Source organism: Sycon ciliatum, chromosome 2 (assembly GCF_964019385.1).
Source record: "Sycon ciliatum chromosome 2, ocSycCili1.1, whole genome shotgun sequence".
Taxonomy (NCBI): Eukaryota; Metazoa; Porifera; class Calcarea; order Leucosolenida; family Sycettidae; genus Sycon; species Sycon ciliatum.
The window spans coordinates 29,618,499-29,633,280 of NC_088644.1; the positions used below are offsets into that span (position 1 = coordinate 29,618,499).

Below are 14,782 nucleotides of genomic sequence, written 5' to 3' on the forward strand. Positions count from 1 at the left end.
GGATAATGCTCCGAAAATGTTCATATAATGCTAATCATAATGCTCCAAAAACTACCTTATAAAAGTTATAATGCTGATTATAATGCTTCAGCAATAGGCAGCAATTCCCAAATCGGCCGGCCGAAAAATTGGCCGAAAACAGTGGTTTTGAAGACATCACCGATCTTTTCGCCGAATACGCAATGTTCACACTGAATTCGCCGAAAATCGATGTTTTAGTGCCTCAACAGCATGCAAATACTATTTCTGTAGCCATTATCTGCGAAAGATGACTGCTACTTTAGGCATTTCCGAAAACGGTCAGCAGGAAAAGACGCTGAAATCAATGGCTGTCAAGAAATCGCCGATAATTGCACCGAATTTATAAATTTCGTGCTGAATTCGCCGAAAATGGATGTTTTAGTGGTATGAAAGTTGTATTTTTCACCTGATCATTTTCACATGAGGTGGGTGAAAAATACAACTTTCATACCCACAAAAGAAACCCTTGATGAGGTGAGAGCAGTACTCAACTCAGGATGGAGACCCCCAATTACAAAAAACGCTGCTGAAAAACAAGAAAAGATATACTGTATGCGGAAATGACCCATTCCTTAGCAAAACTAAAACAGAGAACAGTTGAGTGTGCTGAAAAGATATATGAGGAAATGAGCCATCCCTTAGCAAAACTAAAACAGGAAACAGTTGAGTATGCTGAAAAGATATCACGAGAGCTAGAAGATGGGAAATATATTGTTGATGATGAGATGGAAAATAGGTATGAGTTACCGATTGATGGTGGTGAATCATCCAAAGCTGAACCATCCGAAGTTGGCTCAGGAACCGATCCACATCAGTCCTCGAAGTGAGCCAAGATTGGGTAAGTGAAAAAGCTCAAGTTGGCTCACTTCCGATTTCGGTCTGATTTCTCGGAGGGAGCAAGTTGGCTCACTTTTCTGGAATTGGGTTGAGCCAACATGGGATCAGTGGTTGGAGTGGTAAAATTAGGACTTGGAGTTGTAAAATTAGTACTTGGGGTTGTAACATTAGTACTTGGAGTGTCTATCCTCTAATACAGTAGTATAGGGGGAGGGGGAGGCTTGAGAGGGAGGCCCGAAGGGCCGATCGAGAAAGTCGATTTTGGCTCACCTGGAGGGTGAGCCAGAACCCCCTCCCCCTATACTACTGGCAATGCTGGACCCTAGAACTTGTTGGCCCTTGAGTTGTCTGGCCTTGAATTGTCGGCCCTTGAGTTGTCTGGTCTTGAGTAGATGGCCCTTGAGTTGTGTGGCCTTGAGTTGTCGGCCCTTGACTTTTGTAAACCCATAAATAAAATGTTATGCATTATCGGTTACCGGCTCATCATTGCCAATAGAGGATACTCTTGGGTAACATGCCTTGAGATAGCTTGAGATCTTGCACTTGAGCTGATCTTGAGCTGGAGATGATCTTGAGACGAACTTGCTTGATCTCGAAGCTACAATTGTAGAGAGGACAAACAATGAGAATAGTTTCGGCACCATGTCACCAAGGATTCAAACAGAGAAGAACCGAGTCATCTTGGTGATATAATTCAAGAGAATATTAAAGCCAGACTAACTGGAACGAACCCATCATTCCTCATTTGCAGTCCAAGCTTATGCTCTGTGGCAAATAGAACACACTATTCCGAAGCCTCCCTACTTCTAAGTTTTTTTGTTCTCAAAGAAATGTACAGTACGTGTAGTATCTCTGTGCCTCTCTACTGACTCTAGCTGACCATCACTAGGCATCAGTCTCGAGTTGCGGCCAAGTCATTCCTACACTACAGTACGGTACAGGCGAGCTAGGATGGGGTGTTACTGCCTTGGCGTTGTGGCCCTCGCAGTGGCAACGCTACTGGGTGCTGAGGCTGTATCCATTCCGATGGCCGGTAAGCTGGCATTTCTTTATCTACTACTGTAGTATAGTGAATCTAGCGCGGCATGCCGTTGAAAATGATTTAGAACTCATAGTCATAGAAGACAGAAATGTCTGTGCTAGCTGCACATGTATGTTGTAGTATCTGGTGCAGCGAAGTGCAAATCAAACAGTACAAACAACCCTACTTCGAAGTACACCTTTGTACTACATGTGTGGCCGAATTCCAGTATAATAAAATTAATAATAAATACCCCGGCCGTCGATGGCGCAAACTGTTATACGAGGGCAATGGAAGAACGACATCCTTCCAAATGAGCTCGATACTCAATACTCTGCCTTCGCCCGACAATCTGAGACGATGGAGCAACTCTGTTGTGGACCAGAGTTGCCCTCTTTGTCAGCGTACATCAACATTCAGGCACATTCTCACCGCATGCCCTTCCTCACTCCATCAAGGAAGGTACACGTGGCGCCATGACAACGTCCTCAAACACATCAGGAAATTTCATTACAGAAGTAATATCTACAAAAAAAGTAAAAAGTAAAAAGGACCAAGGAACTACAAGTTACACTAGTATAAAGTAGAATGTCCACTAACACCACCAGTTACTAAACACTCGGCTCATGCGATAACATTGCACGACACTGACCGACGGTACTGATGTTCTACAAGTAACTGGCTAACAGAAGTAATATCAGCAAAGCAAAAGTCGTCATCATCCAGCACTAAGAATACCGAGCAAACTCCTACTAACGTTACATACATTACCTTCTGTAAACCGGGTCAAAACATTCACCCCCCCCCCCCCCCGGGAAGTTGCCTCAGCGGAAAGGTCTGAGCGATGGCTTTTTATCGGGATCACATGATTGGCAGCTTCTATCAGATTTGGACGAGAGGCTAGTATTCCCACACTTTATTGCACCTACCACGTGCCGTCCAGACATAGCTCTCTTCTCGAAGAAATTGAGAAGGGTGCTTTGGCTGGAACTTACGGTATGTAGCGAAGACCGCATCCTCCAGTCCAGGGAGAAGAAACTGTCACGGTATCGCCACCTCAAACAGGAGTGTATGAAGAATGGCTGGGAAGTCGAGCCCTCACAGCGGAGGTGGGGGAGAGAGGAGCTATTTCCAGCAGCCTGGACGGTTTCGCACGAGCATTGGGCTGTTGTAAGGAAAAACATCGCCAGTTAAGAAGAAACTGCAGAAACGCAGCACTAAATTCCAGCTACGTTATCTGGCTGAGGCGACGAGAGAAGGCTTGGCGTGACTGGCCGCTGTTTTAACTGCACGACGCCACAACAACACAACTTCACTACAACAGTCTCGTCCACATCTTCACTACAATAGTCTCGTCCATATTGCACTACACTGAAAGCTGGCCTGCTCCCGCTCTGAAGAGCTTTTTAGCCTTCACCATTTTCGCTCAAACCCAGGCAGTCCACAGGCAGTCCACAGTGGCAGTCGCTTCCTTTTTTTCTTCTTCTTTTCTTTCTCCTTTTACTTTCTCCGTCACTGCATAAAAAACAGTCGGGACGATTTTTTACCCACCAGTTTGTGGTGCGAATTACTTTCCTCCTTTATTTTCTCCGTCACTGCCTAAAAAACAGTCGAGACGGTTTTTTACCCGCCAGTTTTTGGGTGCGAATTACTTTCGGTAACTACAAGTCATAATAATGAAAATGTCTTTGAAAGTAACAGTGTACATGTAGTAGAAACTTACCGTATTTCCTCGATTAATGGACCATGCTCGAATAATAGACCATGCTCAAATAGTAGACCCTGCTAGAGGCCTCACGGAAAAATAGTAGACCATGCCCGACCCGGTCTCTTATTTGAGTTCATCACTTTGCGCATGCGTACTAAGAAAGCACGTGGTGGATCAAAAAGGACGCGATTTTAGGTTGCGCAACTACAATTTTTGTAGTGGCTAGTGCTTTCTTTCATTATTTGAGCACCGTCCACTATATTTTCATCGGCACATCGCTGGAAGTGGTGGATTTTTAAAACGTCATAATATAGAAGTTCTATAATTATTATGACGTGTTAAAAATCCACCATTTCCAGCGATGTGCCGATGAAAATATAGTGGACCGTGCTCAAATAATGGACCGTGCTCAAATAATGGACCATGCCCAAATAAGAGACCGGGGGTCTAACCCTCTTCAAAAAACAAAAGACCGGGTCTATTAAGCGAGGAAATACGGTAGGTCAGTTTCTCCAGTTGCAAGAACTGCATAGCTTCTGATGGTTGTGTGAGAATTGCCTCCCTGACTGACGTGAAGGTTACGTTATAATTATACGTGTATTTGTCTCCTCCAATGAGCACTGAACTTACTTAATAATAATATTATGTAATGCTGTAGCACTTCCTTTGTTGTTCACACTTTTAATTAATTATGCTGTTATAAAATGTTCTATTTTTGTACACAGTACCCTCAGTTCCGATACTATTCACTGATGAGCGGAACACGAAAATCGATTTTGAATAACATAAAAATCCTTAAAAATTCCATGAACTCGTTGTTGTCTGGCCATGTCTGCATCGATTATACTCCTAATTGCACTAATAATAATAATAATAATAATAATAATAATAATAATAATGACTGGTTTTGAGGGAAAGAGACAAACGGGAAAAGTCTGAAGAAAAAATTGACTGTCACCACCAGGACTCGAACCAGGGACCCTCGCTTGTAGCCAGCGATGCTCTAACCGCTGAGCTATGGTGTAGTCGTCATCCAAGCAGAGACCGTTCAACGTTTTCTTCAGACTTCATAATAATAATAATCTTTATTTCAGGATTACCCAAAGGCTGACGCCTATCGGGATGATCTCCTATTTGTGTATATACAATGAACATTGGAGTTGGGAAAAGAGAAAATGTGCAAAATGAGTTCGGAAAAAGAGCGATGCTGTACAAAAGATACAGTGAAAGAACAAGCAGTGTACATGTAAATCAATGATTGCGCATCAAAGGGATACCAGTGCAGTCGAACTGATACTTTGCAATGCAAATACGTAAATGACGCTTGAATTCTGTTAGGGAATCTAAAGTTGTCAATCGGGGTGGGAGACAATTCCAAAGTACACCAGTTTTCTGTAGGAAGAGACATGAGAAAATGGGGCCATTTGAGTTAAAAATGAGCTTTTTGGGCCTACGGGCACTACGTGAGATGGTAATCGCAAAGCGAGAGAGATAGTCTGGGTGGAAATTTATTTATTTATTTATTTATTACAGCATCTCATAGCACAGTGAGAACACCGGCCAATACAAAGAGAGAGGGTGTTAGCCAACAACGGCAAGGAAGGGAGAAGGGGAGGAGAAGAAAAAAAAGGAACCGGCATTGATAAGTAGTGATTGCAACAAAATGAGAAACACAAAATCAAAGTCAAGGGGTGGAAATTGATGTACTTTTAAAAATAAAACAACCAGAGAAATGAAGATACGGCGAAATTGCAGGGATTCCAAGTGACACAATCTATTCAAATTCGATTTTGATTCGAAGTTGTCAAAGTCTATTTTCGCAGACCTCAGGAGTCACCGGCAAACCTTAGCCTGGAGTACATCAAGGGACTCTAACTGAGCGGATGTAAAAAAATTTAAAAAAATGTGATCCTAAGGGACCAGACAGGAATGGCATACTCAATTGCGGGACGTACGTAAGACTTACATGTATACAGGAGAGCAATGTATGATGATGGTAAATGGCGGCCCATGAAGCATAACATTAACACGTTGCTGGAACTTCCTGGAGATGGTGTGGAAGTGGTCGTGGAACTTCAAACCAACACTGAGCTCTACACCGAGATGCTTAGCGGAGCGCCCAGATCCGATTAAAAACGTTGTCCATGGACACAGAGGAGGATTCAGGAATGTTGTAATTGGACAAGATGAAGGTTTTTTTTCAGGAGAGAATTTGCCATGTATTTTCTGTGCCCAATGCTGGCGGCTGGCGAGATCCTGCTGGGCGTGGGATAGGTTCTCATCTAAGGAGAGGGATACATCATGAGCATTTAGAAGAGTGACATCATCAGCAAAAAGGAAGGGTGAGCTATGGTTAACTATGTCAGGAAGGGAATTGATATACAAAAGAAAAAGTGGAGGTGCAAGGTGTGAACCCTGGGGGACACCACAGTTTAGCGTATACTGGGATGAATGAGTTGCATCGAGCTTCACACTTAGACTACGGTCAATATGATCTAAACCAGGCGTGTGCCTCTGGCGCCATGAAGGTATTCCTAATTCATGTGGCTCAGGAGCGTGGGATGATGCACTTTATCAAAAGCTTTCTGGGAGTCTAGAAATGCACAGTCAAATTTCTGCCCTCTATCAGAGAGACGGGCAATGTGATAGGTCAAAAGAATGAATGAGTTGATCCGTAGCTGATCTTTGAGGAACGTAGGCGAATTGACTAGGCGAGATTATGCAGTGCCGATGAAGATAGCTGTTCAGATGATGGGCTATGCGGGATTCGAAGAGGCGGCTGATGGGATGAAGCAGTGAAATTGGTCTATAGTTCGTGGGCAGAGAGGCACTGCCTTTGCCCTTGAAGAGAGGAATGACCGTTGCTGATTTCCATGCAGTGGGAAATTGTGATGTGGATAGACTAGAGTTGAACAAGTAAGACAAGGACTCACATAATAGATCAGCCATGGAACGAAGAATCGGAACAATTTGATTATTTGAAGTGGATTTTCGAGACGAAAGGTGTGTGAGGTCATAGTGGACTTGACCTGGTGAAAATGTAGGCAAATGGAACTGAGTATCGCTAGCGTCTTTATCTATGGAGGAAGGTGAACAAGGGAATTGATTTGCTTCTCGTGGGAACGTACACTGGTTGGCGAAATGCTGTGCAAGGAGGTCCACCTTTTCTAATTGCGTGTTAGTGTGACGATCGCCATCTTGTAAATCTGGTATCAATGGTTTACTGGATGAAATGTTGCAGAAGTCCTTCACTCTCCTCCACCACACATATCCACCTTTCGTGCAGCCATTCGAGATGCTGGTAGCGGTGCTATCTAGAAAGGCAGATCTGGCAGCACGGATTTTCTTGCGATAAATGTTCCTGGATACACAGTACGCTGCCTTTGCTTCAGTTGATTGTGGATTGCGCAGATAAGCACGATAAAGCCTATTCTGTCGCCGTTGAAACTGGCGCAGGTCAGGTGTGTACCAAGTCTGCTTTCGCTGATCATGCTTACGCGTCCAGGTTGATGACCTTTCAACTAAGTTTAACAAATGGGATTCCCATGCTTTCCAAGAAGCATCAACTGTTTCACAACCGTAGAGGCGCTCAAGAAATGGTTCCCTTTCCATCAGGACACGAAGCCAATTGAAATCAACTGTTGGATGCAGTAGTGTTGTCCGCTGTGGTGCTGGTGCACATAGTGTAAGAGAAACGATAACGGGGCAGTGGTCTGACAGGGGTGGGAGAGTGGTGGTTGAGGAGACAATATCTGGAATATTGGTTGCTACGATGTCAAGTAAAGGAGTGCAACCACTGCGCAAATTGGGACGTGTGCCATCATTATTTATAACAGTGAATCCATACTGCACAAACGCCGATTGCAAAGCTCTACCGCTACTGTCAGTGACGTCAGAGTCTTTCCATGCAGAATTCCTTGCGTTGAAGTCACCTAACACTACACAGTTGTGGTCATCAAATACATTAGAAAGCTGATTAAACAAACTCGTAATTGTGGCAATGGGTTGCCGTGGAGGTCTGTACCATACAGACACGAAGAGAGGTCTTCCAGGAAGCTTTATTTCGATCATTTGCATTTCACAGCTGTTATTACCAGGCTGTGGGCGAATACTGCAGCTGAACTCTTCCTTAATAAATAGCGCAACTCCACCTCCACCTAGTTGGGACCATGGCAGAGGTGTGCTGGCTCGGTCACAACAATGCAACCTGAAGCCTGGGATAGCGATAGCAGCATCTGGTGTGCTGGGGTTTAGCCATGTTTCTGTCAAACAGACAATATCAATAGATTCTGACAGGATTAATTGTAGTATTGCAGCTTGCTTGTTTAAAATGCTGCAGCAGTTAATGGTGCACAGGCGTATTGCGGTTAATTTACACGGTGATGGTATGTGACGTTTAGGAGATCCCGCTGATCCCTATGTGGAGTTGTTTGATTTGAGCTTACGCTGGATAGCGTCATTCAAGACCGGTTTTCCGTCAATGAGGATTTCATCAAAAGGTAGAGTGCACTTGATGCCTTTAGTACGAAGCTGCTTAGAATGTGGGCAAGGCTCGACGACGGTTTTCCTGTTGCTACTTGAGAACATTCCACGTGCGCATGCATTTGGAATGTGCATGTTGCCGGCGACGGTCACACGACTCCCAACTGATGCTGGCCAAGTTACCGGTATTTAATCATGATTGTACTCTCTGTTTGGCAGAGTTCCACTGTGGGGAGCAGTACCATGGGATATGCCTGAACAATGGCGTCTGCGCGCTCGATTCCACTGCTCCCAATGAAGTTGGCTGTGTGTGTATGCTTGGGTATTTTTTTTAAAGAGAACACAAACCAACAAATCATGTTGAAAGACAAAAAGTACATTGGACTGGGTAGGCGCTATCCACAATGCCAGTTAATAGCTGTGCTGATGAAATACATGGACTCTGCCGACCATGAGTCTCGGCGTCACAGTGCCATGTGCGCATGTATGAGGGCACCTTCTGCGAGAGAGGTAGGTTCCAAATCCGTATAACGTCTAGTGTTGGCATATGTGTTAGCAATTACACTACATGATAGATCAGGAAATAATAATAACTTCTACAGTATATCCAAGCCTTTGCTAACTCCGCACCAATGGTTAGTGTTTCCAAGAGTACATAACCACACTCTTGGTGTTTCTAACACTTTAACAGGCTTTTGTTTAAACATTCTTCGCCTACAGTGTCTTTTTAAATGAAAGGTGCTTCTGTGAAATTGCCTCTTTTAAAAGCAAGTGCATGGACAATGTGCCTTCTTTTTAATCCACCAAACAGAGCATGATGCCTTCCGACCTACCAGCACCCAACCTGATCCACCGTTGCCTTTCATTCCACCACCGGACCAGCCCCATCAAACGTTTGCGACACTGCCTCCGCTTCCACCAGCGGGCCCACTTGGTCCTACACTGCCTGCTCCGGAACAAGGCACCTCCTCGCCCCGGCCATTGCAAAGGCGACCCCTGTCCGAGGTTGTACAGGAGGTGATCTCAGCTGATCGCAAGAGCGGTGCATCAGCCGAAGACACACTAGAGAAGGTGGTGGCGCTGGTGAAATCAACCGAGTGCAAGACTACTAAGCGTCTGGATGAAGTCATTGATCTGGTTCCAAACACGGTACATGTGTAGGACTGTCTGTCTCTTTGGAGAATACAATCATGTACAGTCAACTTCGCTTATAACGACACTCGGCAGGGCATCAAAAAGGTGTCCTTATTCGCGAAGTGTCGTTATACCTGAAATCTCATTGTATGTATTACAGTTAGACGGGACTTTGCTCTGGGCATGGAAATTCTGTCGTTATTCGCGAATTGTCGTTATATCCGCAGTTGTTATTAGCGAATTGTCGTTATATCCGCAGTCGTTATAAGCGAAGTTGACTGTAGAGTAAAACCTGTGTTTGCCGGACCCTGTACACTGTACAGTGTACAATGCGGAATCCTGTATTGACCGGATAGATGTTCATGCACCTCGGTGCCGTGGATCGTTACGTGCATCCCTGGAATGCTGCTGGGACCTGTTTTACCGTACCACCAACTCATTGCCATTAATTTTGGTGGTGGATCCATACCCGCTGTAGGCTATAGGCTATAGGCTATAGGCTATAGGCTAGCATGGTATACAATACAGTCATGTACATGTACATACATTTCCTCAAACAGTACAGCACGGTCAGTTTATATTCGTAACTCCGAGGTTCGAGAACGTGTCGTCTGATGATGAACCACGATGGTCTTGAGTGCTAGTACGCAATACAGGTCACTGGCATGGTGCTAGGGACCGGCGGATTCTGCTCGAAAAGGTGGCAGATTCTGCTCGAAAAGAAGTGAAATTGGTAGAACCATACAAACCTTATGGCGGGCAATTCCTCGAATTCTGCTCCATTTCTTTATCCACATACCAAACATGCATGAAACTTAAAAGAAAAAGTACCGAATTCTGCCAATATTTCTGCCGGCAGAATCCGCCGGACCCTACATGGTACTGTACACGTATTTTTATTGTTTTAAACAAACGTTTCAAGTGCTGGAAGAGGTTGGCCTGGCAAGGTGTGGGTTTTCCCAACCCTCGACCCCTTCTAAAAAACCTACAATTGTTTTCAGAAAATCCCCCGCAGTTCTTGCTCATAATTATTTCTCCAACAATGAGTTGAATAGCATTCTGAGCACAGCAATTTCCTATTTTTGCATCGCTTGCTGTGCTGGCGTTGTGTGGCGTCGCCGTGTCCAATAGTCGGTGAAAATGGTGGCAATAGTGTGCATCACTGTGCGACACCAGGATTCATGTCTTACAACTACAAGTTAACACTAAAATAATGCTAACATAGGAAACATTGGAAACAGGAGTAAAAATAATAATTATCCCGATCCGATCCCAACTCAACCACTACATGCAATGAGGATCGTGTTGCGCATTCTAGTGCATTACGTAACAGGCACATGTACATGCACGTGCTTATCACCTCCATGATCCACTGGCATGGCTTGTATGCGATCGACTTTACAATCGGGTGTATTCTGCTTTATCCCGTGTGCATGCATACAGGAGACCAGTGATCATGTCTATCCCGTCGCCTCGTGCAGGGAACTCAAGCAGCTGAATTCCACTCTTCCTTCTGGTAACTGACTACTACTCTCTTTCATTCCTTGAGTGATCAACAGGTAGTGCTGAAAACCGGTTTTTTAGTACTCCCTGCTGATCTCTCTCTTTCAATACTTTGCAATTGCGGAAATAAAGAAGCACTTAGACTAGTAAGTTAGAGGAATTATTTGGAGCGCATTCGTCGCAGCAGTTTCCATCAGGGAGTAGCATAACACCGGGACTAATGCCTGGTTTCCATCAATACCTCCCACATTACGATGGAACATTTTTAGCGCAGAAAACTACCTGGTATGTACCGGTAGTTACATGTAGTTCGCTGTCGAATTGGAGAGGATTTATGCCAGCATGGCTGATTATTATTATCATCATCAATACATGTATTGAACGTTGTTGCGTTGGGCAGGGCCACTGGCCGTTGGGCAGGGCCACTGGCCATTGGGCAGAGCCGTTTTCGCTTTCGTCGAACTGTGTCAGAAAGAAGGCTTCAGGTGACAATGCTCGACATATTGCTTCACAGTCATGTACTGATGTAGGTGTGATGCTCGACATAGTGCTTCACAGTCATATACTGATGTAGGTGTAATGCTCGCTCGTTATCCACATCATGACTATTGTGGAGAAAGCCTATACGCTGTACATGTAGGAACCTCACCTCCACTACATGCGCTCGCTCTCTGGCCGACCTCATCACACCGGCAATATGACTCTTTGAGTCTGTTGTTGTTGTTGTTGTTGTTGTTGTTGTTGTTGTTGTTGTTGTTGTTGTTGTTGTTGTTGTTGTTGTTGTTGTTGTTGTTGTTGTTGTTGTTGTTGTTGTTGTTGTTGTTGTTGTTGTTGTTGTTGTTGTTGTTATTATTGTTGTGTTTTTTTTTAATTAGCGATTTAAACGGGCAAGTATGCCCAATTACAGCAATGCGAATATCATAGAGAGAGAGAGGATGACTGAAGCATTACCCGACACCTTTCGAAAACTGGAACGAGTCGCAGTGGGAAGCAGAACGAAGATCAGCGCTCAATGTTACTAACGTTAGAATGTCACTTGTCTTCCTCTTTTCGTGCCCCAGGGTCCTACTGGATTCGACCGCATGAACGGGTAAGTCGTGTTCTCGATTCGTCGTTTTACTTGAAGTATAAGTTTATAACCTTCACCCTTTTACACTGCACATGTACTTCAAGTACACTGTACATGTAGATCAAGTACAGCCAACTGCGTGAACACCAACCCCCGGGCACTCGTATAACAACAAATCGCGAATAATGACGCTACCTTCAGACCCAGTAACCACTTTACTGCATACTCCCTTTATGGACTGAACTCAATGTACATGTATGTGGAGAATTGTGCTCTCAAATTCTTTACCTTGAATTGGACGTAACTTTGGTTTCAATTAACCTGACTAATAACGCCAACTCACAAGTAACAACATCTTTCTCATGCCCGATCGTGTGGGGTCTTTCTTCTCAAGGTTGACTGTAGAACAAAAAAATGGAAAGATCAGGGTGATGGCACTGATGGGCTTTTTCACGGTTCGAGTGAGATGCCAGCAGTCAGACTGAGTATTTACTATTCAGCATTTGTATTTTGTATTGTATTTTATTATTTTACTTGGGCATTCCGAACAGACCCTAAGGTATTCTTACAGGGTGCCCAAGATGAATGAAATTGTTAAGTTCCTGGCGAAATGAATTGGGGATATGATTTGTGCGAAGGGATTCGGGAAGCGCATTAAAGCGGTCAGCACCAAGGAATGAAATAGCATCCGCAGGAACGCAACCAGCCTCAAGCATCGAGACGCAGATACAGCTCCTAAAAGCGGTGGGGGTTGAGTAGATCCGACCCATCACAAATTGGTCAAAGACCGAAAATCCCATCCGCTGCATCCAGGTTTCCCTCGTGCCCAGGCCACGAGTTCCCAAAATTCCTTCCGCTTCCAAGCAGGACTTGAATCTGATAGATCTACCCTCTGTTAATGGTCTTGGACCATCCCACCATGCCCCGCCTGTAGTGTCTAGGGGTGGATCGTGGTCTCAGTGCGTGGGTGTTACTGCTACTGGATAGAAACATCACGTGACAGGTAGTGAGATCTCATAATAATTCTCGTGTTATTCATCGCAGGTGTACTGTGAAATGACAAGGAATGGAGGGGGCTGGACGCGACTGGCCAACATCAACCCACGAGTCCGGGGTTTCTGCCCTGGAAATCTATGGTACCAAGAATCAGGCAATGACAAGACGCTGTGCACCAGACATAATCGGACTCGCGGAGGTGGAGGATGCCAGTCAGCTAGATTCATGGCCACTCATGGACCATATTCGGAAGTGATGGGTTACGCCATGACGTATCGGGTGAGTGCATTACATGTAGACATAATCATTCCGAGGTACAGTTATAGAGGCCATGCCGTTGCTCGAGATGCCTAGTCACAGTGTCATGCCAAGATTGTGCTCTCCAGCTTGTTTACTATTGCAGTATTGGCAACATGTAACCCCGTTGGAGACACAGTAGCAGAGCAGCAGCACTGCGGTGTGACTCGATTCAGTCCATTCTCAGAGAGAAGAAGGTCAGACTGATTGTTTTAAAGTAACCAGTATAGAAGTTGCGCTCCAAAGCCAAACAATGGTGTACTAAGATTTATATCTGAGACAACATTGCAAGCATCCCGTTATCTCACTGCACTGTATTATCTCCTGAGTTGCTGCCACTTATTCGTAAGGTACTGGGGTATCCGAAAATCAATCTGTACATGTTTTCTATGGGTTCTTCCCAGGCTGGTTCATTGGATGCTTTCTGGAATATTGAAGGGCTGAATATCAATGCAGCCTACGCCGATGGCGTCTCCATCACTCAGGGCTCGCCCAGAGAGCACGTTTGGACGTATGCTGCGGGATTTTCGCCCACACACAGCCATACCAATGTAAGGTGCCCGTGCTACGGAGGCGATGCTCCTGCTGCATTCGTGGGAAACCACTACTATTGTGGATCGACAGAGTTGGCGTATCACCAATACCGCAATGCATTCACCGGTTCCGGAGCATGCTCCGACACTGGTGTGTGCTGCCAAGGGGAAACCCCTCTGTGGTTCCATCGCAGCCTCGCCACCAGTTCGGACGCTAGTTTGGAGATTCGACTCTGCTCCGATGAGCAGACAGACAATGAAGACGTGGGATTGGAGCGTGCTGAGTTGTACGTTCGCTGAGCAACGGTAGCTAGCTGTAAAGCAGTCGTGACTCGTGCGGGGCTTTCCATATCCGCCACCCCTCTCATTCCATTAATTTTACTAGTAGATCTACATGTATACAGTAACATGACTGATTGTAGCTTCTTCTCTTGCCACCATTGGAGGAAAGGCTTGGAGGCAGGCGCTTGCGGAGCCGTTTGCCTTCTCACCGCCACAATTGCAAACTCTCTACTTTCCTTTGCCTCTGTTACCGATTCTGTTACCGATTCTGAATTTTTTTAGCAGCAAGAAGTTAATGCTGCCACTTATTCGTTTTTTGTTTTTGGTTTCTTTACTTCTTGCGGCTAGTAATAGTCTTTCATTTCGCCTGCATCCAGCAGCAATGCTTCCTGTTGTACAGGCGAGCACAGTCCTGCTTATACGTCCCGCCGTTCATAGTCGATTTACCCGCGGCGGTGCCAAGTCGAAAGAAAAAGTAGTTTGGAATTGTACATGTATCGTGCTAGCGTTCCACTTTTCAAACACCCTCACATCTGACTGGAAAATCCCCACGACGCCAGCAGCTCACTAGATCAAGGTGTGGGTCATCTGCACTCAGTAGAGGCGATCAAGTCGAGCAACTCCCGGTGCCCAAGTCAAAACCCAGGCGGCTGGCCATGTTTCAGTCACCAATCGTCGCCTATCATAGCTAGGAGGCCAAATCAGACGTATTAATACTATTGTCAAAAGAAGAAGGACAAAATGTTACGAGTTATGACTAACTGTCCACCAACGTAACCAGATCTTATACATAATACAGTCAGCGAGTGCGACAAAATGGCACAAAACTGACAAGGAGTACTGAGACATTCGGCGACTTGACACCTAGCTCCAACACTTCTCCAAGGCGCAAACCAACA

At 45.1% G+C, this 14,782-nt stretch overlaps 1 protein-coding gene across 1 annotated transcript; it reads left to right on the top strand.

Annotated features, from left to right (window-relative positions):
- Positions 1 to 1,466: 1,466 nt before the first annotated feature.
- Positions 1,467 to 14,374, top strand: LOC135809607 (uncharacterized). The gene is made up of 6 exons (XM_065322992.1): positions 1,467 to 1,891; positions 8,881 to 9,218; positions 10,647 to 10,719; positions 11,768 to 11,796; positions 12,820 to 13,050; positions 13,473 to 14,374. The coding sequence occupies exons 1-6, from the start codon at positions 1,810 to 1,812 to the stop codon at positions 13,899 to 13,901; spliced, it is 1,182 nt and encodes a 393-aa protein (XP_065179064.1). The 5' UTR covers positions 1,467 to 1,809; the 3' UTR covers positions 13,902 to 14,374.
- Positions 14,375 to 14,782: the final 408 nt, after the last annotated feature.

What these genes read in the sequence shown, in the direction of transcription:
- LOC135809607 (XM_065322992.1), top strand. Translation starts at nt 1,810, where the DNA reads ATGGGGTGTTACTGCCTTGGCGTTGTGGCCCTCGCAGTGGCAACGCTA. An exon ending in TGTATCCATTCCGATGGCCG is followed by an intron (nt 1,892 to 8,880) that starts GTAAGCTGGCAT and finishes TCCACCAAACAG; the next exon opens with AGCATGATGCCTTCCGACCT. An exon ending in GGATTCGACCGCATGAACGG is followed by an intron (nt 11,797 to 12,819) that starts GTAAGTCGTGTT and finishes TATTCATCGCAG; the next exon opens with GTGTACTGTGAAATGACAAG.